The following is a 24,431-nucleotide window of genomic DNA, read 5'->3' on the forward strand; positions in this document are numbered from 1 at the left end:
TACTGTAAAAATTACAATTGAACAAAAAATTATAATGAAACAATTACAAATAAACAAAAAACTATAATGAAAAAATTACAAATGAACAAAAAACTATAATGAAAAAATACAAATGAACAAATAATAATAATGAAAAAATTACAAATGAACAAAAATATACAGAAAAAATTAAAAATGGACAAAAATCTATGATGAAAAAATTACAAAACAACAAAAAACTATAATGTAAAAATAACAAATAAACAAAAAACTATAATGAAAAAATTACAAATAAACAAAAAATCTATCATGAAAAAATTACAAACAAACAAAAAAACTATAATGTAAAAATTACAAATAAACAAAAACTATAATGAAAAAATTACAAATAAACAAAAAATATACTGAAAAAATGACAAATGAACAAAAAATTATAATGAAAACTTTACAAATAAACAAAAAACTATAATAAAAAATTTCAAATGAACAAAAAACTATAATGAAAAAATTACAAATGAACAAAAAACTATAATAAAAAAATTAAACATAAATAAAAAATATAATGAAAAAATTACAAATGAACAAAAAAAACTATAATGAAAAAATTACAAATAAACAAAAAACTGAAACAATTACCAATAAACAAAAACTATACTGAAAAAAATACAAATGTACAAGAAACTATAATGGAAAAATAAAAAATTAAACAAAAGACTATAGTAAAAAAATTGCAAATAAACAAAAAATTATAATGAAAAAATTACAAATGAATGAAAAGTATAATGAAAAAATTACAAATAAACAAAAAACGATAATGAAAACATTAAAAATGAACAAAAACTATAATGAACAAATTACAAATGAATAAAAACTATAATGAAAAAATTACCAATAAACAAAAATACTATAATGAAAAAATTACAAATAAACAAAAACTATAATGAAAAAATTACAAATTAACAGAAAACTATTATGAAAATATTACAAATGAACAAAAAACTATAATGAAAAAATTACAAATGAACACAAACTGTTATGAAAAAATTACAAATAAACGGAAAACTATAATGGAAAAATTACAAATAAACAAAAAACTATAATGAAAAAATTACAAATGAACTAAAAACTATAATGAAAAATTACAAATGAACAAAAAACTATAATGAAAAATTACAAATAAACAAAAAATTATAATGAAAACATTACAAATAAACAAAAAATTTTAATGAAAAATTACAAATAAACAAAAAACACTATAATGAAAAACTTACAAATGGACAAAAAACTATAATGAAAAAATTACAAATGAACAAAAAACTATAATGAAAAATTACAAATAAACAAATAATTATAATGAAAACATTACAAATAAACAAAAAAACTATAATAAAAAAATTACAAATAAACAAAAAATTATAATGAAAAAATTACAAATGGACAAAAAACTATTATGAAAAAATTACAAATAAACATAAAATCTATAATAAAAAAATTACAAATAAACAAAACATTATAATGAAATAATTACAAATAAACAAAAAACTATAATGAAAAAATTACAAATGGACAAAAAACTATAATGAAAAAATTACAAATTAACAAAAAAACTATAATAAAAACATTACAAATAAACAAAAATCATAATGAAAAAATTACAAATGGACAAAGAACTATAATGAAAAAATTACAAATAAACAAAAATACTATAATAAAAAAAATTACAAATAAACACTTAATTATAATGAAAAATTACAAATAAACAAAAAATTATAATAAAAAATTACAAATGGAAAAAAACTATAATGAAAAAATTACAAATAAACACAAAATATACTGAAAAAATTACAAATAAACAAATAACTATAATGAAAAAATTACAAATGGACAAAAAACTATAATGAAAAGATTACAAACAAACAAAAAAACTATAATGAAAAAATTACAAATAAAATAATCTATAATGAGAAAATTACAAATAAACAAAAAACTATAATGAAAAAATTACAAATAAACAAAAAACACTATACTGTAAAAATTACAAATGAACAAAAAATTATAATGAAACAATTACAAATAAACAAAAAAACTATAATGAAAAAATTACAAATAAACAAAACTATAAAAAAAAATTACGAATAAAGAAATACTATAATGAAAAAATTACAAATAAACAAAAACTATAATGTAAAAATTACAAATAAACAAAAAACACTATACTGTAAGCATAACAAATGAACAAAAAATTATAATGAAAGAATTAAAAATAAACAAAAAACTATAATGAAAAAATTACAAATGAACTAAAAACTATAATGAAAAAATACAAATGAACAAAAAACTATAATGAAAAAATTACAAATGAACAAAAAATACGGAAAAAATTACAAATGAACAAAAAACTATAATGAAAAAATTACAAATAAACAAAAAACTATAATGAACAAATTACAAATAAACAAAAACTATAATGAAAAAAATTACCAATAAACAAAAAATATACTGAAAAAATAGCAAATGAACAAAAAATTATAATGAAAAATTTACAAATAAACAAAACATTATAATGAAAAAATTACAAATGAACAAAAAACTATAATGAAAAAATTACAAATGAACAAAAAACTATAATGAAAAAACTAAACATAAATAAAAAAATATAATTAAAAAATTGCAAATAAACAAAAAAACTATAATGATAAAATTACAAATAAACAAAAAACTTAAACAATTACTAATAAACAAAAAACGATACTGAAAAAATACAAATGTACAAGAAACTATAATGGAAGAATTACAAATAAACAAAAGACTATAATGAAAAAATTGCAAATAAATAAAAAAATTATAATGAAAAAATTACAAATGAATAAAAAGTATAATGAAAAAATTACAAATAAACAAAAAACTATAATGAAAAAAAATACAAATAAACAAAAAACTATAATGAAAAAATTACAAATGAATAAAAACTATAATGAAAAAATTACCAATAAAACAAAAATACTTTAATGAAAAAATTACAAATAAACAAAAACTACAATGAAAAAATTACAAATTAACAGAAACCTATTATGAAAATATTACAAATGAACAAAAAGCTATAATGAAAAAATTACAAATAAACAAAAAACTGTTATGAAAAAATTACAAATAAACAAAAAACTATAATGGAAAAATTACAAATAAACAAAAAACTATAATGAAAAAATTACAAATGAACAAAAAACTATAATGAAAAATTACAAATAAACAAAAAATTATCATGAGAAAATTACAAATGGACAAAAAATCATAATGAAAAAATTACAAATGAACAACACACTATAATAAAAAAATTACAAATAAACAAAATACTATAATGAAAAAATTACAAATAAACAAAAAACACTATAATGAAAAAATTACAAATGGACAAAAAACTATAATGAATAAATTACAAATGGAAAAAAACTATAATGAAAAAATTACAAATAAACAAAAAACTATAATGAAAAAATTACAAATAAACAAAAAACTATAATGAAAAAATTACAAATGGACAAAAAACTATAATGAAAAAATTACAAATGAACAAAAAACTATAATGAAAAAAGTACAAATAAACAAAAAACTATAATGAAAAAATTACAAATAAACAAAAAACTATAATGAAAAAATTACAAATAAACAAAAAACTTTAATGAAAAAATAACAAATAAACAAAAAATTATGAAAAAATTACAAATGAACAAAAAACTATCATGAAAACATTACAAATAAACAAAAAACTATAATGAAAAAATTACAAATGAACAAAAAACTATAATGAAAAAATAACAAATAAACAAATCTATAATGAAAAAATTACAAATAAACAAAAAAACTATAATGAAAAAAGTACAAATAAACAAAAAACTATAATGAAAAAATAACAAATAAACAAAAAACTATAATGAAAAAATTACAAATGACCAAAAAACTATAACGAAAAATTACAAATGAACAAAAAACTATAATGAAAAATTACAAATAAACAAAAAACTATAATGAAAAAATTACAAATAAACAAAAACACTATAATAAAAAATTACAAATAAACAAAAAATTATAATGAAAAAATTACAAATGGACAAAAAACTATAATGAAAAAATTACAAATAAACAAAAAAACTATAATGAAAAAATTACAAATAAACAAAAATCTATAATTAAAAAATTACAAATGAACAAAAAACTATAATGAAAAAATTACAAATAAACAAAAAAACTATAATAAAAACATTACAAATAAACAAAAAACAGTATACTGTAACAATTACAAATGATCAAAACATTACAAATTATAATGAAAAATTTACAAATATACAAAAAACTATAATGAAAAAATTACAGATAAACAAAAACTGTGATAAAAAAATTACAAATAAACAAATACTATAATGAAAAATTACAAATAAACAACAAATATAATGAAAAAATTACAAATAAACAAAAAACACAATACTGTAAAAATTACAATTGAACAAAAAATTATAATGAAACAATTACAAATAAACAAAAAACTATAATGAAAAAATTACAAATGAACAAAAAACTATAATGAAAAAATACAAATGAACAAATAATAATAATGAAAAAATTACAAATGAACAAAAAACTATAATGAAAAAATTAAACATAAACAAACAAAACTGTAATGATTAAATTACAAATGAACAAAAAACTGAAACAATTACCAATAAACAAAAAACTATACTGAAAAAAATACAAATGTACAAGAAACTATAATGGAAAAATTAAAAATAAACAAAAGACTATAGTGAAAAAATTGCAAATAAACAAAAAACTATAATGAAAAAATTACAAATGAATGAAAAGCATAATGAAAAAATTACAAATAAACAAAAAACGATAATGAAAAAATTACAAATGAATAAAAACTATAATGAAAAAATTACAAATGAATAAAAACTATAATGAAAAAATTACCAATAAACAAAAATACTATAATGAAAAAATTACAAATAAACAAAAACTATAATGAAAAAATTACAAATTAACAGAAACCTATTATGAAAATATTACAAATGAACAAAAAACTATAATGAAAAAATTACAAATGAACACAAACTGTTATGAAAAAATTACAAATAAACAGAAAACTATAATGGAAAAATTACAAATAAACAAAAAACTATAATGAAAAAATTACAAATGACCTAAAAACTATAATGAAAAATTACAAATGAACAAAAAATTATAATGAAAAAATTACAAATAAACAAAAAATTATAATGAAAAAATTACAAATGAACAAAAAATTATAATGAAAAATTACAAATAAACAAAAAATTATAATGAAAGAATTACAAATGAACAAAAAACTATAATGAAAAAATTACAAATAAACAAAAAATCTATAATAAAGAAATTACAAATAAACAAAACATTATAATGAAATAATTACAAACAAACAAAAAACTATAATGAAAAAATTACAAATGGACAAAAAATCATAATGAAAAAATTACAATTTAACAAAAAAACTATAATAAAAAAATTACAAATAAACAAAAATTATAATGAAAAAATTACAAATGGACGAAAAACTATAATGAAAAAATTACAAATAAACAAAAATACTATAATAAAAAAATTACAAATAAACACAAAATTATAATGAAAAATTACAAATAAACAAAAAACTCTAATGAAAAAATTACAAATAAACAGAAAAACTATAATGAAAAAATTACAAATAAACAAAAAACTATAATGAAAAAATTACAAATGGAAAAAAACTATAATGAAAAAATTACAGATAAACAAAAAATATACTGAAAAAATTACAAATAAACAAATAACTATAATGAAAAAATTACAAATGGACAAAAAACTATAATGAAAAAATTACAAATAAACAAATCTATAATGATAAAATTACAAATAAACAAAAAACTATAATGAAAAAATTGCAAATAAACAAAAAACACTATACTGTAAAAATTACAAATGACCAAAAATTATAATGAAACAATTAAAATAAACAAAAAAGCTATAATGAAAAAATTACAAATGAACAAAAACTATAATAAAAAAATTACAAATAAAGAAATACTATAATGAAAAAATTACAAATAAACAAAAACTATAATGAAAAAATTACAAATAAACAAAAAACACTATACTGTAAAAATTACAAATGAACAAAAAATTATAATGAAAGAATTACAAATAAACAAAAAACTATAATGAAAAAATTACAAATGAACAAAAAACTATAATGAAAAAATTAAAAATGAACAAAAAACTATAATGAAAAAATTACAAATGAACAAAAAACTCTTATAAAAAAACTAAACATAAATAAAAAAAATATAATGAAAAAATTACAAATAAACTTAACAACTATAATGATAAAATTACAAAAAAACAAAAAAACTGAAACAATTACCAATAAACAAAAAACTATAGTGAAAAAAATACAAATGTACAAGAAACTATAATTGAAAAAACAAATAAACAAAAGACTATAATGAAAAAATTGCAAATAAACCAAAAATTATCATTAAAAAATTACAAATGAATAAAATGTATAATAAAAAAATTACAAATAAACAAAAAACTATAATGAAAAAATTACAAATAAACAAAAAAACTATAATGAAAAAATTACAAATAAACAAAAAACTATAATGAAAAAATTACAAATAAACAAAAAATATACTGAAAAAATTACAAATAAACAAATAACTATAATGAAAAAATTACAAATGGACAAAAAACTATAATGAAAAAATTACAAACAAACAAAAAAACTATAATGAAAAAATTACAAATAAACAAAAAACTATAATGAAAAAATTACAAATAAACAAAAAACACTATACTGTAAAAATTACAAATGAACAAAAAATTATAATCAAACAATTACAAATAAACAAAAAAACTATAATGAAAAAATTACAAATAAACAAAAACTATAATAAAAAAATTACAAATGAAGAAATACTATAATGAAAAAATTACAAATAAACAAAAAACACTATACTGTAAAAATTACAAATGAACAAAAAATTATAATGAAACAATTACAAATAAACAAAAAACTATAATGAAAAAATTACAAATGAACAAAAAACTATAATGAAAAAATTACAAATGAACAAAAAACTATAATGAAAAAATACAAATGAACAAAAACTACAATGAAAAAATTACAAATGAACAAAAAAATACAGAAAAAATTACAAATGAACAAAAAACTATAATGAAAAAATTACAAATAAACAAAAAATATACTGAAAAAATTACAAATGAACAAAAAATAATAATGAAAAAATTACAAATAAACAAAAAACTATAATGAAAAAATTACAAATGAACAAAAAACTATAATGAAAAAATTACAAATGAACAAAAAACTATAATGAAAAAACTAAACATAAATAAAAAAATATAATCAAAAAATTACAAATAAACAAAAAACTATAATGATAAAATTACAAATAAACAAAAAACTGAAACAATTACCAATAAACAAAAAACTATACTGAAAAAAATACAAATGTACAAGAAACTATAATGGAAAAATTACAAATAAACAAAAGACTATAATGAAAAAATTGCAAATAAACAAAAAACTATAATGAAAAAATTACAAATGAATTAAAAGTATAATGAAAAAATTACAAATAAACAAAAAACTATACTGAAAAAAAATACAAATAAACAAAAAACTATAATGAAAAAATTACAAATGAATAAAAACTATAATGAAAAAATTACCAATAAACAAAAATACTATAATGAAAAAATTGCAAATAAACAAAAAATTATAATGAAAAAATTACAAATGAATTAAAAGTATAATGAAAAAATTACAAATAAACAAAAAACTATAATGAAAAAAAATACAAATAAACAAAAAACTATAATGAAAAAATTACAAATGAATAAAAACTATAATGAAAAAATTACAAATAAACAAAAATACTATAATGAAAAATTACAAATAAACAAAAACTACAATGAAAAAATTACAAATAAACAGAAACCTATTATGAAAATATTACAAATGAACAAAAAACTATAATGAAAAAATTACAAATAAACAAAAAACTATAATGAAAAAATTACAAATAAACAGAAAACTATAATGGAAAAATTACAAATAAACAAAAAAATAATGAAAAATTACAAATAAACAAAAAATATAATGAAAAAATTACAAATGGACAAAAAATCATAATGAAAAAATTACAAATAAACAACAAACTATAATAAAAAAAATTACAAATAAACAAAATACTATAATGAAAAAATTACAAATAAACAAAAAACACTATAATGAAAAAATTACAAATGGACAAAAAACTATAATGAAAAAATTACAAATAAACAAAAAAACTATAATAAAAAAATTACAAATAAACAAAAAACTATAATGAAAAAATTATAAATGGACAAAAAACTCTAATGAAAAAATTACAAATAAACAAAAAACTATAATAAAAAAATTACAAATAAACAAAAAACTATAATGAAAAAATTACAAATGCACAAAAAACTATAATGAAAAAATTACAAATAAACAAAAAACACTATACTGAAAAAATTACAAATGAACAAAATTATGTGGCAAAATGATTTTAGAGAACGGGACTTTTTCGGAATAGGCATGCAAGGAAATGTTTGTAATTACATCATCAATTCTGAGTTTCACTAGAGATTACTAAAACTGTCAAATATTAACGAACTGGCGAATTATAACAAACTTAACTAAACTAACTGACTGCCTTATTATTATTATTATTATTATTATTATTATTATTATTATTATTATTAGTATTGTTGTTGTTGTTGTTGTTGTTGTTGTTGTTGTTGTTGTTGTTGTTGCTGCTGCTGCTGCTGCTGCTGCTGCTGCATAAAAGTTATTTAATGAAAGAAACTGCTTTTATTCTGTAATGTTTTAGTACTTCTACTCAATATGACGCAAATTGTTTTATTTTTCACTCTAACCCTAACTTAACCCTAAACATATTCTTTCAGTAAAGGTAAATGAAAGAATATCCTAAAACTTCCAAATGTAATAAGGGTGTCCCGAAATGTGCATAACACAACTAAATTTTTCTAATTGATTGAACAAATAGTCGTCTGCCAAGTAACAGCACTTTTTTTTATTTGTGTATTTAGGTAAAAATCAGAACATTTGGCTTTCTACGTTCGTAGTCAGAACCACTTAATGTAATAAGTAAAATCTATGGATACCTATTCCTAAAATGCACCTAAGCAATAAAATAAAATGTGTAATACTATAAACTATAATAAAAGAGATGTGAGTTCTCTGCTTTTAATGGAATTCTGCTTGTTTTGATCGAGTAAAGATTTTTCTGCTTAAACCACTAGCGCCTCACTTCCTTATTTTTATTTGTTGCTATTTGGTTTTTATTCTCGGTCTCTCATCCTTCCTCTCGCTTGCTTTCTCTTTTTTGTTGGTTTTCTCTTCCTCTCTCTATCTCGTGACAGTTCTCTCTGAAAACAGGAAATATAAATTTTGTTGTGAAGGCTAATACTTCAAACGATTTATGAGAGGAGAGTTAGATGATTTCGTATCATCAAAGAATGACTTTATAACATGTGAACTCAATGCTTTGCTCTTCATTTTAACTTTCTTAGTTGAAACTAATAAGAATTGTTTGGAAAAAAATGTTTTTATTGTGCTGCCCTCTACACACACATATAAAGGTGTGGGTGCCATGTTGGGAAATTTATTTCACTTTTATTTTTTTTACCATTGACTACTCTAATCCCTACTATAATAGATGTGAATTATGTTTATATTTTTATAAAAAACGTATATAAATATTTTTTAGATAACAAATAATTTCATCCTTGCATATGTATCTGTGACATATCTGAACTGGTGCACAAACCACGAGTGTCTTCTTAGACAACGTCCAAAAAAAAGCCTCTAATCTAATAGGTCAGACACTGTCTATCAAATCCCAGCCCATTACAGCAATGTTGTTTTGCTATGTTTCAGAGACGTGCAGAGGGGGGGAGAGTGCTAGGAGGTGTCCAAGTACCTGCCCCTTTTACTCCAGTTTTAAAAGTGCCCTTTTCAGAGGAATGTATTATAGGCCTGTGCCCCACCGAGACGTTCATTTTCTTATATTTTTTGTCGTTTTTCGCACTTAAGTATCTGCCCAGAAAATGTTCTCTGCACATCATTGTTTGTTTTGCATCATTACTTCAATGGAATGTGATTTACATGCGTGTTCCATCAACATAAATACCATCAACATGAATACCATCAACATGAATACCATCAACATGAATATCATTAACATAAATGCCATCAGCATGAATACCATCAACATGAATACCATCAACATGAATATCATCAACATGAATACCATCAACATGAATACCATCAACATGAATACCGTCAGCATGAATACCATCAACATGAATACCATCAACATGAATACCGTCAGCATATATCATCAACATGAATACCATCAACATGAATACCATCAACATGAATACCATCAGCATGAATATCATCAACATGAATACCATCAACATGAATACCATTAACATGAATACCGTCAGCATGAATATCATCAACATGAATACCATCAACATGAATACCATCAACATGAATACCATCAACATAAATACCATCAACATGAATACCATCAACATGAATACCATCAACATGAATACCATCAACATGAATACCATCAACATGAATACCGTCAACATGAATACCGTCAACATGAATACCATCAACATGAATACCATCAACATAAATACCGTCAGCATGAATATCATCAACATGAATATCATCAACATGAATACCATCAACATGAATACCATCAACATGAATACCATCAACATGAATACCATCAACATGAATACCATTAACATGAATATCATCAACATGAATACCATCAACATGAATATTATCAACATGAATACCATCAACATGAATACCATCAACATGAATATCATCAACATGAATACCATCAACATGCATACCATCAACATGAATACCATTAACATGAATATCATCAGCATGAATACCATCAACATGAATACCATCAACAGGAATACCATCAACATGAATACCATCAACATGAATATCATCAGCATGAATACCATCAACATGCATACCATTAACATGAATATCATCAACATGAATATCATCAGCATGAATACCATCAACATGCATACCATTAACATGAATATTATCAACATGAATACCATCAACATGAATACCATTAACATGAATATCATCAACATGAATACCATCAACATGAATACCATCAACAGGAATACCATCAACATGAATACCATCAGCATGAATACCATCAACATGAATACCATCAACATGCATACCATTAACATGCATACCATTAACATGAATATCATCAACATGAATACCATCAACATGAATACCATCAACATGAATACCGTCAACATGAATATAATCAACATGAATACCATCAACATGCATACCATTAACATGAATACCGTCAACATGAATATAATCAACATGAATATCATCAACATGAATACCATCAACATGCATACCATTAACATGAATATCATCAACATGAATACCATCAACATGAATACCATCAACATGAATACCGTCAACATGAATATAATCAACATGAATACCATCAACATGCATACCATTAACATGCATACCATTAACATGAATATCATCAACATGAATATCATCAACATGAATATCATCAACATAAATACCATCAACATGAATATCATCAACATGAATACCATCAACATGAATACCGTCAACATGAATATAATCAACATGAATACCATCAACATGCATACCATCAACATGAATACCGTCAACATGAATATCATCAACATGAATACCATCAACATGCATACCATTAACATGAATATCATCAACATGAATATCATCAACATGAATACCATCAACATGAATACCATCAACATATATGCCATCAACATAAATACTATCAACAGGACAATCAGCAAAATCCCACCCCTGCACTATAGAAGTCCCTAGATATTACAAGCTTTCTACTACAATAGTTTCTTTCGTTGAACAGCTTGCTTTAGGTATTCCTTCCCTGATCCCTGTTTCCTCAATATTACCAACATGCAGAAATTTAAATGTAATGTGAACAAGCATCTCGCTGCAGAACTCCAACTTAGCATAGCCCTATAAATGTGACCCTTAATTCAGCATATTCCCATTTATGGCAGAGGGCAGAGTGAATATAAGTAAAAAAAATATGCTAAATTTTTCTTCCTATTATTTATGCAATTATTTATTCATCGTTTGTATTATTTTTATGTGTGAGCAATGCTGTATATCCTTGGTGATATAATAAATATTATATCTGAAGTAAAATTAATATATTTTTTAATACAAAATATATTAAAAAAATGTGTTTCATCAGTTAAAGCCAAATGTTAAAAACAAAAGAAAATATTTTGCTATCACTTCATCGATTTTAATATTTAATCCTGATCACTATTTTATTTTTTTATCAGCCATAAATAAAGAAAATAGAGGAATTCTTACTCTCGCAGTTAAAAGTCCTAACGCTCCCCCTAAATCACTACTATTGATTTTTTTAATATTCATCAGTGAAAAAATAAATAAATGAAATTGTAGCAGACATGTTCATCCTGAAAACAGATCAAGTAGAGGAAATAGCTCTAATTTGTCTCAACTCCATCATAAAACGATTCATCTCAGCTTGTTGTATAGTTTGTGAATTGAAAAAATGTCGAAATCATCATTTACTACTAAGGATCAAACTCACAACCTATAAAAACAAACTTGTGCAATAATCAAATTCACCTGAATAAAGAAAAGATAAGCTAATGAATTATCTGGATTCTCATTGGTTAAAAAAAAAAACTGAAAATTTTTAATACTTGAAATCTGCTGACTTAGTGAGATGGAAGAAAAAGAAAGAGAAAGTTGAGAGAAAAAAAATTCCAGTGATTTGTGAGTTGCATTATTTTTGATTGAAGAAACAAATCAATTATCATCTTTATTTTAATCCAATGAAATTGGTTCCCATTGACATCAGAGAGTAAACGGTTCCCTAATCGATATTCAAACCCTTTTCAGAAATCTTAATTTGTGCTTTTTGTTTTCTTTCTCTCCTTTTTTTTTTTTTTACTATTGGTTGACCAACATTTTACTCCAACTTTATGGAGAGAGAATTTAATTTTGTACCGTCTCTCTGTTGATTACTGTACCATTCTTAGAGGCAAAGGTTATGAATTTAAAACGTACCCAGTGCATAATTATTTTTACAATGATTTAGATATTTCAAATTATAATAATAGGCATTTACAGGTGGATGCATGGGTGTCCTAAATCATTATATAAACTAACCCAAAAATGAGATTAGCAATTGGCAGCCTATCAAGTGATACGTTTATAGATAAGTATTTGATATCATATTTTAAAGCAAAATAAAAGACGTCTATAGGTAATTTGCTAGTGGGGAGTATTTCCACTGATTATATAAATTTAATATAAAATGATCACCCAGTTCTTGACCACATAGCATGAGAACAGGTAACCATTTCCAAAATAACCACTATATTTTATCTTAATTTCAATTCTTAGTAAAATTATTTCCGTTGTCCCCACCTTCATACTGTCAACAGCAAAATAAAAATAAGATTCTGTTTGGATAGATGGGGATTACATTACACCATAGAAATATTTGTAAAGGATTTATATATAAAGCTCAATGTCTGTGTGTGTGTGATATTGTATGTATGATGTTTGTGTAAGTGTGACACAGTTTGTGTGTGTATGCTATTTACGTGTGTGTGTTTTTTTCGTGTGCCCCTTATAGAAAGAAAGGTTAGAGAATCTCCATAAAATCTAAAAATGTATTCTCATTTAAAATTTATTAAGGAAGACAATGGAAGTGGTCTCGAATCTCCAAGTACGACCCTAAGGAGACTATGAAGAACAGAATCGCTCTTAAGACTTTTTTTTTTTTTTTTTTTTTTTACATGGGGATCAAGGCCCGGAAGCCACTCAGAGATAAGGGTTATTGCATGTACAGTAATCAATGAGATAGTATTGTAGTAATCATTAGTATTGGAGATTTGATAGAGTGTCTTACTTAAGGGGGCGGTTCATCAGGAATTTGTTTATGTTGGACTTGAAGACGTCCAAGTTGTAGTCAGCTGGGAAACAGGCAAGCGGAAGAGAGTTCCACAGTCGTGCACTTCTGAGAAAGAAGCTTTGTTCATGGAATCTGCGTTTGGATTTAGGCACAGATAAAGAGTGGGGAAAATTATTGACAGTAGTTTCAGCTAGACCGTGTTTCTCATGAATGTGACTTCAGATTTAGCAATAATGTGATTCTAATTTTCCTTTGACCTGTATCATACTTCAAGGTGAAATAAATATATTGATATCTGAAACACAAAAAATATCAATTAATATAAGATGTCGATGTTTAAAAGTTTTACTGTTGATTGATATGGCTCTGAATGTTGTCCATCAAGGAAAGAAGCAGAAAGAAGTCACAGAGACAAAGATATTGTGTCGAATTTTTAGTTTGATCAGACTCAACCATTGTCAAAATTATGCAGATCTCAGTGAAAATGAGGGAAAATTTGGGGGGGGGGGTTAATTTTATCTTGAAGGAAAGGTTAATTCTCACATGTGAAAATGTAATAACACTCTTGTAAATAAGTGCTGAAACAGACATGTGGCAACAACTTTTGTGAGAAGGAACACATATTATTATTATTATTATTATTATTATTATTATTATTATTATTATTATTATTATTATTGAATTATAGACAAGTTTCTATGGCTTGCACAGGTTTGTCTTTTGGAAGCTGCTCAGATGTCTGTTCACCATTTATTTTGATCCATTCCATGGTATTCCCTTCATAAAATTGACAAGGTTTCAAGTTTTCCTTGACAGTTTCAGTCCATGGGTGGCCAACGCCAGACAAGCATTAACTTCTATGTTTATCCATCCACTATTGCACTTGACATAATCCAACCAATGGAGATGTTTCTCACGTAGTGCAAAATCCAAAAGTTGGATTTGGAGTTTTCTGCAAAGAACGGAATTGCTGACATGCTTTGTTACCTTCATATGACAGATCCAGCAAAGCATAGCTCACTCACTACGCTGAAGTCGTTACTCACTACATTGCATTGTGAACACAGCTATAGAACACCAGACCATGGTTATGTAAGGATTTGCCCTTAGTGGTCAGGAGTAGAAGAAACTTACCCCAGGTAACTCTGCTCCGATGGCTTGTGCATGTTCCACTGGTGCCTCATCGACATTGAGCAGGTACAAAACGATCCAACTTGTATAAGATAAATAAATTCCAATAATGCACACAAATAATGACATTGTTGCAAAATTGAGATACAAGGTGGGGCCATTGGGAAAAGGCTGAGAAGATGCCCCAAACAAAAATGGTTGGATACCCTACAATAAAATCTCAAGATTAACGAATTTCATCCTAACCAAGCATTTGCTTGATGTCTGTTTGATTGAGAGTCAAGCACAAAAGAAACTAATCATCAATGTTTCAAACATTCAACAAATTAAATTATTTTTGGTGAGGCGTCTATTTACTTCTGTCATGTCTGAGTATGCACTCAATATTTTGTCTGAGTTCTTTTTTTTTTCACTCGTTTCTTTTTGTGTTATTTTTATCTTTGTTCCTTCTGCTCAGTGCAATTTCAGTGCATTTGTGAATACTTGTCTCAGCATCACTTACTTAAAACTATATTCTCTCTCTCTCTCTCTCTCTCTCTCTCTCTCTCTCTCTCTCTCTCTCTCTCTCTCTCTCTCTCATATATATGTGTGTGTGTGTATTTTTTTTTTTTTAATTCAATTTTCACCCCAAACAATGCACAGTGCCACTTTGAAGCAGGGGGCTACTATTAGGGACTTAATTAGCTGGGTCATTATGAAGGGAGATGAGTAGAAAGATGTTTGTTAACATTACACTTGAACTTCTGCATATCATTGCAGTTGGGAAAGCAGAATCCCGGAAGGGAGTTCCAAAGACCTGCAGTTCTAGGGAAGTAAAAGGCTTTCTTGCACCTAGGAATCTCTACTGTAAAGGGATGAGACTTAGGAGCTTGTCGGGTTTGTCAGGGGTAGTTACGTCGGGGAGGTATAAGTGTTTGCATTTCGTCAGAGCATTCACCATTAAAGTATTTGTAGAACAGGCAGAGGGATGCAACATCAGGTTGGCGACTCTCTTTTGAACCCTGTCCAGGAGCGAGAGACAAGCAGCAGATGCACCAGCCCAGATGTGACAACAGTACTCCATACATGGGCGAATGGTGGCCTTATAGAGGTATAGGATACTGTCAGGCGTAAGTAGTTTTCTAGCACGGTAGAGAGAGCCAACCTTCCTTGCAGCAGCCTTGGCAATGCTCTCAATGTATCTATTCCAGTTCATATTCCCTGTAAACGTTAGGCCGAGGAGTTTAAAAGAAGTACTTTCAGGCAATGGGTTCTTGGCCATTGCTATTGGTGGTAGAGAAGGTTTCTTGTAGTTATTGAAGGAAACAAGCTTACTCTTAGCAGCATTGAATGTGACCAACCATTTTTGTCCCCATTCCACTACAGATTGGAGGTCATCCTCTAGTGTTTCTGCCATTTCCTTGGATATGTGTTCATTTGTTTTCCCCTCATATCTGTTATAGAGAGTGGTGTCATCGGCAAATATACCCATCTCCGAAACAATTTTATTAGGGAGGTCATTTATGAATATCAGGAATAATAGAGGTCCAAGGATAGACCCCTGAGGTACTCCCGCATTTATGTCATATTGTTTAGATGAACGACCGTCGAGGACAACTTTGATTTTTCTATTACTTAAGAAGGATTTAATTACATTATGAAATCTTCCAGTGATTCCATATGATCTAATTTTCCTTAGAAGACCATCGTGCCATACCCTGTCAAAAGCCTCCATTATTATTATTACTTGTCATTGTCACTACTGGTATTTTGCATTATTAGACTGGGTTAGTGTTCAAGAGAGATGAAGATGTAAATAAAAATAAGCCTCGTTTTCAGAGAGAAATATTTGTTGCATACAAAGATCAAATTCCTGGATCAAATTTCACATTCCTATATCTAATAGGCTAAAAGCAGTTCATGGATACATAAACATAAATTTTTGACTAAAAAAAATATCCTTTCAGACCAATATCTTCAGTGTCGATGGTGGTTCTGCTATGTTTCTTCGTGGAAATGAATGGAGGTTGTTGCAGTTGTAGAGTACCTAAGGACAAACCGCCATTGTTGCAGACGTCATTGAATATTTTTATTTCCCCATTTGAAAAAAAAGATGCAAAATTTGATCATTATAATTGTTTTATGTACATAATTATAATTGGTTTATGGATATAAATATATCTATAATTGATAATATATAAATGTAAATAAGTAAATAATGTATGTACATAATTTATATATATAAATATATATATATATAATTGGTTTCAGCATATAAATATATATATATATATGTATGCATATATATATAATTGGTTTACGTATATAAATATACCTTATATGTATAATTGTTTTATGTATATAAATACATATAGAAAAGTTGTATAAAAGTTGTATGTATAATTATATAATTGTTTTCATTATACAGCTATAAATATAATTTTTATGTATATATATATATATATATATATATATATATATATATATATATATGTTATTTATTTGTTTTTGTTCGCGATACTTTTGGAATTAATTCAATTATTTATATATATTTTTACCTAAATGCGAGTTAGGAATAATTTTCCCTTTTACCAATTTGGTACCCCCAAATGGGGAGCGGCATATATACTGTTTAAATATATATATATATATATATATATATATATATATATATATATATATATACCTGAGAGTCTACTCTGTCCTGCACCGACTGAGATTAGCAGTTGTACCAGAAAGTGTGGTTGGTTCTGCACAAAGGCTTCACCGCTATACAAATCACGTTTGGCTTTCCTGACTTTGTTGTTGTGGCACACCTCAAAACTCAAAATCGACAGGAGAATCACGCACATACATACATACATACATACATACATGCATACATACATACATACATACATACATACATATTGTTATGTTATTGTGTTTTGTCTAGGCTAACACACAGCAACACATATATAAATTATTTTTTTAATTACATTTTCACCCTAAACAAGACACAGTGCCACTTTGATGTAGGGGGTTACTATCAGGGACATAAGTTGCAGAGATACTATGTAGGGAGTTGAGCAGCAAGATTTCTGTTCACATTACACTTGACCTTCTGCATGTCAGTACAGTTAGGGAAGCAGGAACCTGGAAGGGAATTCCAGAGTCTAGCAGTTCTGGGGAAGAAACTATTAGAGTAGAAGGCTTTCTTACATCGAGGGATTTCTACTGTGAAGGGGTGGGACTTTGCTGTTTGTCAGGTTTGACAGGTGTATTTATGTTGAAGAAGTACAAGGGCTTGTAGTTTGTTGGAGCATCCATCATTAAAATACTTGTAGAACAGGCAGAGGAGTGCAATATTTCGTCGGTGGGGCAGAGGTGGAAGCTTAGATGACAGTTAAGGATCTATCAGGTTGGCGACTCTCTTTTGAACCCTGTCAAGAAGTGAGAGACTAGTAGCAGATGCACCAGCCCAAATGTGACAACAATACTCCACACATTGGTCTTACTGAGGTACAAGATATTTTCAGGCATAAATAACTTTCTAGCACGGTAGAGAGAGCCCACCTTCTTTGCAGCAGCCTTGGCAATGCTCTTAATGTGTCTGTTCCAACTCATGTTCCCTGCGAACGTTAAGCAGAGGAGTTTGAAAGAAGTACTTTCAGGTAATGCATCTTTAGCCATGGCTATTAGTGGTTGAGAAGATTTCTTGTAATTATTGAAGGAAACAAGCTCACTCTTGGCTGTAGTGAATGTGACCATCCGTTTTTGTCCCCATTCCATTGGAGGTCTTCCTCTAGTGCTTTTGCCATTGCCTTAGACACATGTTCATTTGTTTTCCCCTCATGTCTGTTATAGAGACAATTTTATCAGAGAGGTCATTTATGAACATTAGGAATAATAAAGGTCCAAGGATCGACCATTGAGATGCACCCGCATTTATATCATAATTTTTAGATGTACGACCATTGAGGACAACCTGGATTCTTCTCTTATTTAATTATGTTAAGTATTTGTCCATTGATACCATATGATCTGTTTTTCCTGAAAAGACCATCGTGCCCTATTCTGTCAAAATCCTTAGATATATCTAGGGCTACTGCCCTACCCTCTCCTGCTTTGGCCAGTGTGTGGTATATACGTTCAGAGATTACAGTTAGTATATCTACTGTAGAACAGGCTTGCCTAATCCATACTGCTGGTTGGTCAGAAGTTTAGCAACTGTAAGGTGATGGACTAGAACTTTATTTATTACAGACTCAAATATTTGGATGGAGAGAGGGAGGAGGCTAATAGGGCGATAAATTAATGCGCCAGTTCTTTCGCCAGAATTGTTGTAAATTGCTACCACAGAACCAGTTTTCCAGCAGTCAGGAAAGCAAGATTCGTTAAGGCATTTGTTGTAAAGTTTGGAGAGAACTGGAGCAACCTCAGTGGAGTATTTTTTTTAATAGCAGAGCCTGGATGAAACTGGGTCCACATGCTTTTGAGGTGTCCAGGTTTTTTATGATATCCTGCACCTGAGATTTTCAGATTATCTAGTGTGGTGTCAGCCTGCAAATGAAGATCAGGGAGGGAGTGATTTCCTGAGTCCAATGTAGAGTTTGATTCAAACTGACTGGCAAGCATATTCGCCTTCTTGTTTGCCGTGCAAACAACCTCATGATTGTTGGATAGTGTGGAAATTTTTGATTGCCCATTATTTATTATAATATAATAAATTTATTACACTATTGTAGATTTTATAGAAATCACAGGTTCCTAATTTCTGCATTTCGATGCATTTTCTGATGGTTTTGGTGTATTCTCTCTTACCTACCGCTATTTCTTTCTTACAATTACTTCTAGCTTCTTTAAACTTTTAATAAACTGGGTCGAGAATTTAGGGCGATTTCTACTATTATCACAGCGTGATCAACATTCCCAAGTGGGCTATAGGTATTCGTTACACAGTCATCAGAAACTGTGGTCAGAAATAAATCTAGGCTTGTTGATCTTGCTGGTCTGAGAAATGTGTCAGAAATGTAACTGTTTGTGATAGGGAATGAGATATAGAGAAGCTATGTGTTATGCTACCAGCTGCATCTGTATAAGTAGAGAAACCAAGCCAGTTACTGTGGTGGACATTAAAGTCACCAAATACATGTACTTGTGTGCTAGTATCAAGGGAGAGTGCTGTATCTATGCTGTCAGAGACTTGGTTGATGAGAATACGGTTCTGGATCGAGAGTGGTAGAGAAAATATAAGTAGCTAACGCTATGTTCCAGGTAAAGGCCTGGTTGTCTGATTCTAGTTTTGATTCTCTAGTCAAGAGGAGGGTGTTTCGAATATAGACTCCAAGTCCATGCATATGTTTGTCTGAGTCCTTACTGCAAATAACCAGATGGAGATAACCAAGCATGTTAAAGAGGTTAGAGGGAATGGAGGAATGTTAGTTTCACTTAGCACCAAGATATCCGGGTGTTTACTAGGCGAAATGATTCTACATCATCTAAATTAGTTCTAAGCCAACAGATATTCCTGAATGCAAGACTCAGGGAAGGAGGCAAATTAGTTTTGTTTGAGTTTGGTTTGTTTGTAATTTTTGATTGAACTAACATTTTATTTTATTTATAAGTTTTAGTTTAAGGGTGAGAGGTGCTGGATAAAGTGGTTGTGCAGAATACCAAACATGCAACACAAATTTTATTTTTAAAATAGACCATCATCTGACTCTTCATCTACAGGATTGTGGCCTCGGGAAAGCCCACCAGAGATGGGTACAGGGTCTATTTCCATGCACGACATGGCATTACATCCATCCCGATATTATATGATGGAGCAGCCACTCTAAGCACTACCAAAGAGTTGGGGCTCTTGTACTATCAGTCGGAAACAGCAGCCAGTAACTGTCAATCCAGTACTCTCAACCCGTCAGACAAATATCAACCCAATCCAATTGCATTAGCATATATGGCCCTTAAGCACTCCCAAAGTACCCAGTTTTAGGGGATGAGAATGTGGCAGAAGTGGGGGATGATGTTCATTGCCCTAGTCAGTAAACAAGGTCAACCATTGAGTGTTTCTGTCGAGTCCCTGTGATTGCACCTCTGCACCTAACTAATAGGCAAAGAAGGAGTATTTAAGCTGGGCGATAGACAGAGTCTATCTACTCCTTAAGCAGTTTATGTTTGCAAACTGGTAATTTGTTTGAGTCACCAGCTCTAGGAAGGTCGATAATTAGGACTGAAGAGGCCTTCCTCTCCTTTACTTGGTGCCAAAATGTATGGAGTCTGTAGCATAGGTTTAGCTTCAGAGTTTTCCTTCTCCTAGACGGATGACCTGAGATCTATGGGTCTATTAGCAGTAAGAGGGTTAGCCCCAGGCCTGGATCCTAAACTAGGTATTTCTGCAACCTTGCATTGGCAGTCAATATTTATTGGGTTAGTTACTGAAGGTTATATATTTATTGAAAAGTTACACTCCTCAAAAATTAAAAAGGACATTATTATGCTTTCCATTTCATTGTTACTGCGAAAGGAGTAAGTAAAACCTCATGTGGTGGAAGCAACTAAACTTGCAACTGGTTGGTCTGAGAGAGAGGAGTTAATAAATGGTTGAAATATTGTTTATATCTTAGTTTAGGAATAGGTTAGCATGTTGAGGTATGATTCAATTGATAAAAGGGATAAAAAGAAAATTTGATGCACAAACTTTGAATATTTGAGACGATAAGAGCGATAATAAAATGTATCTATTCAATATAGAATATGGTAGGGATATATGATTTGAAGTAGAATTCAGTAGAAGTATAACTGGGAGTAAAGTATAAACTATGGCGAATTCAGTATTTACTTAATTAAGTATGAATAGAAATATGGACAAATTTACAGTCGATAGGAGCATATAGAAATTGTAGATCTTAAGTATTAAGTAAGTTATTCTGACTTCTAATGAAGAAAGATACATTCGCCTTTTTTTTTAATTCAGAAATTGTATTTTGCATGACAATATATATATATATATATATATATGTATTATATATTATATCATATAATATATATAATATAAATATTATATATATTATAAGATATAAATATTATATATATTATATCATATAAATCTTATATATATTTATATATTATATTTTATAAATAGTATATAGGATTATTAATCATAATTGAATAACAAACGCATTCAATAATTATTTATAATTGTCACTGAGGAATATTCCAGAATCAAGCAAAATAAAACATTTTTAGTTTAGCACCTTCTCGAAGCAAACAGGATAGAATACTTTTTTGTTCTATTTTTAGAAGTCCCCAGAAAGGCTTAACAAAGAACATTTTTACATTCTAATTGTAAAGTAATATTTTTATGTTATGTATTTTTTTATTATTTTTAATTTATTTATTATTAATATTTATTTGGTTATTATATTTACTATTATTATATAATATTTTAAGTATTATTATAATATTTTATCTAATTAGTAAATATTTTTATTATATTTTATATTTATTATATTTGCATAACTATATTATTATTTATGTAAGAAATTGTAATTTCTTTATATTTTTCGAGGAAAAATATGTCCTCTCATGACAATATATATATATATATATATATATATATATATATATATATATATATATATATATAAATTACAATTAAATTTACCAAAATGATCCAAGATGGTAAAACGAAAGTATATTATAAATATTAAAGAATTAATATTTATAAAGTAATCTCAACCAGATGTAAGAGTTCAATAAAACTAAATAGGAGATAGAGCTTATAATAAGAGCAAATAGTTAATAAAACATGTTAAAAAACACTTAAGAGTTAAAAATATATTTAATTTGAAAAGGAAACATTAAATAAGTGGATAGTCTTTAATCCGCGGAGTTTCAAAGAAATACTTTCCTTCTCATCAGAGGGTAGGATTTAGCAAAATGCAGGGTCGGATTTTGCTTGCAAAAGTATTTGATTAAACTACAAGCAAGTCAAAGATATTACTTGATAACAAAAAGTGAAGCAGAGGGAATAGGGTGAAGAAAAAGGTGATTTCACGTGAATGGATAGTCTGATGAAAAGGTAAAGTATCCAATGACGGTAAAATCCAAAAATGCAAATCCAAGAAAGTTAGTTAAATTTCCATTCGCACAAGTAAAATCCAAGGAATCGCGTCATTGGAAAATGGTTCAAAATATTCCAAAAGGCCGAAATCCATGGAATAATTCACAAATAGGTACAAGGAAAAGAGGAAAGAATTCCAATAATATTATTAAAATAAAAATAAAATATGTGTTAGACTCGGCTGCCAAGGCAAGGCATAATCAAGGAATATATATATATATATATATATATATATATATATATGTATGTATATGCATTGTGTTTGTATAATTGATCTCTAAATATAAATATAAATATCTATATATATAATGAATGAAAAACTCTCCTATCAATTTTGTTTGCAAATATTAAAAGAATATTTTTTTCTTTTTATTCCTTTTTTCAGGTTCTCACCCAAGAAGATTGGAACACGGTCCTTTACAATGGAATGGACAAGACATCCGCGTGGGCGTCACTTTATTTCATAGCCTTAATGACTTTTGGAAATTATGTACTATTTAATCTTCTTGTAGCCATCTTAGTTGAAGGATTTTCTACAGAGGTAAATGAAAATGTTTTTGCTTCTCTGACGACATGTCAACAGTTTTAGGTCATTTAATGTTAAAACAAAAATTGTTTATTGTCAACAATTCAGCGATTAGTTTGATCTACCCATTTTTTCAAATATTCTGATTATTTCTGATTTTCATAAAAGACTTCCCTGATGTAATAGTGTCAGAGATGGGTACATTTCTTAATGACATCATGCTCTATTCACAGCATGTTGACAAAACGAACACACATATATTCATGACAATGGTTGAATCCCTAGAAAATGACCTTCACTCTGTAGTAGAATCAAGCCATTAATGAATGGTAACATTTAATACAACTAAGACAAAGCTCCTTTTGTTGCATAGAGATGGGGTCTTTTTAAGATGACGGAACATGTAACGATGGTGATGAGGGAGAGAAGAGAAGACATTTATACAGTTCTGTAGATTCTTAACATCGCGAGGAGAGGGTGATCAGTTCTTTATACACAGGAAAGGAGAGTCATTACTTATGATAGAGAGAGACGTTACTTATGAGAGAGAGAGTCA

At 27.0% G+C, this 24,431-nt stretch overlaps 1 protein-coding gene across 1 annotated transcript in view; it reads left to right on the top strand.

Annotated features, from left to right (window-relative positions):
* LOC145265415 (voltage-dependent T-type calcium channel subunit alpha-1G-like) overlaps nt 1-24,431 on the top strand; it is a 759,315-nt gene that overhangs the window by 455,148 nt on the left and 279,736 nt on the right. The window contains exon 13 of the mRNA XM_080121247.1: nt 23,735-23,890. Within this exon, the coding sequence (XP_079977373.1) occupies nt 23,735-23,890 (156 nt within the window). The remainder of the gene's footprint in view (nt 1-23,734; nt 23,891-24,431) is intronic.

This window comes from Euprymna scolopes, chromosome 40, assembly GCF_053919585.1.
Source record: "Euprymna scolopes isolate OS-2025 chromosome 40, ASM5391958v1, whole genome shotgun sequence".
NCBI classification, from domain to species: domain Eukaryota; kingdom Metazoa; phylum Mollusca; class Cephalopoda; order Sepiida; family Sepiolidae; genus Euprymna; species Euprymna scolopes.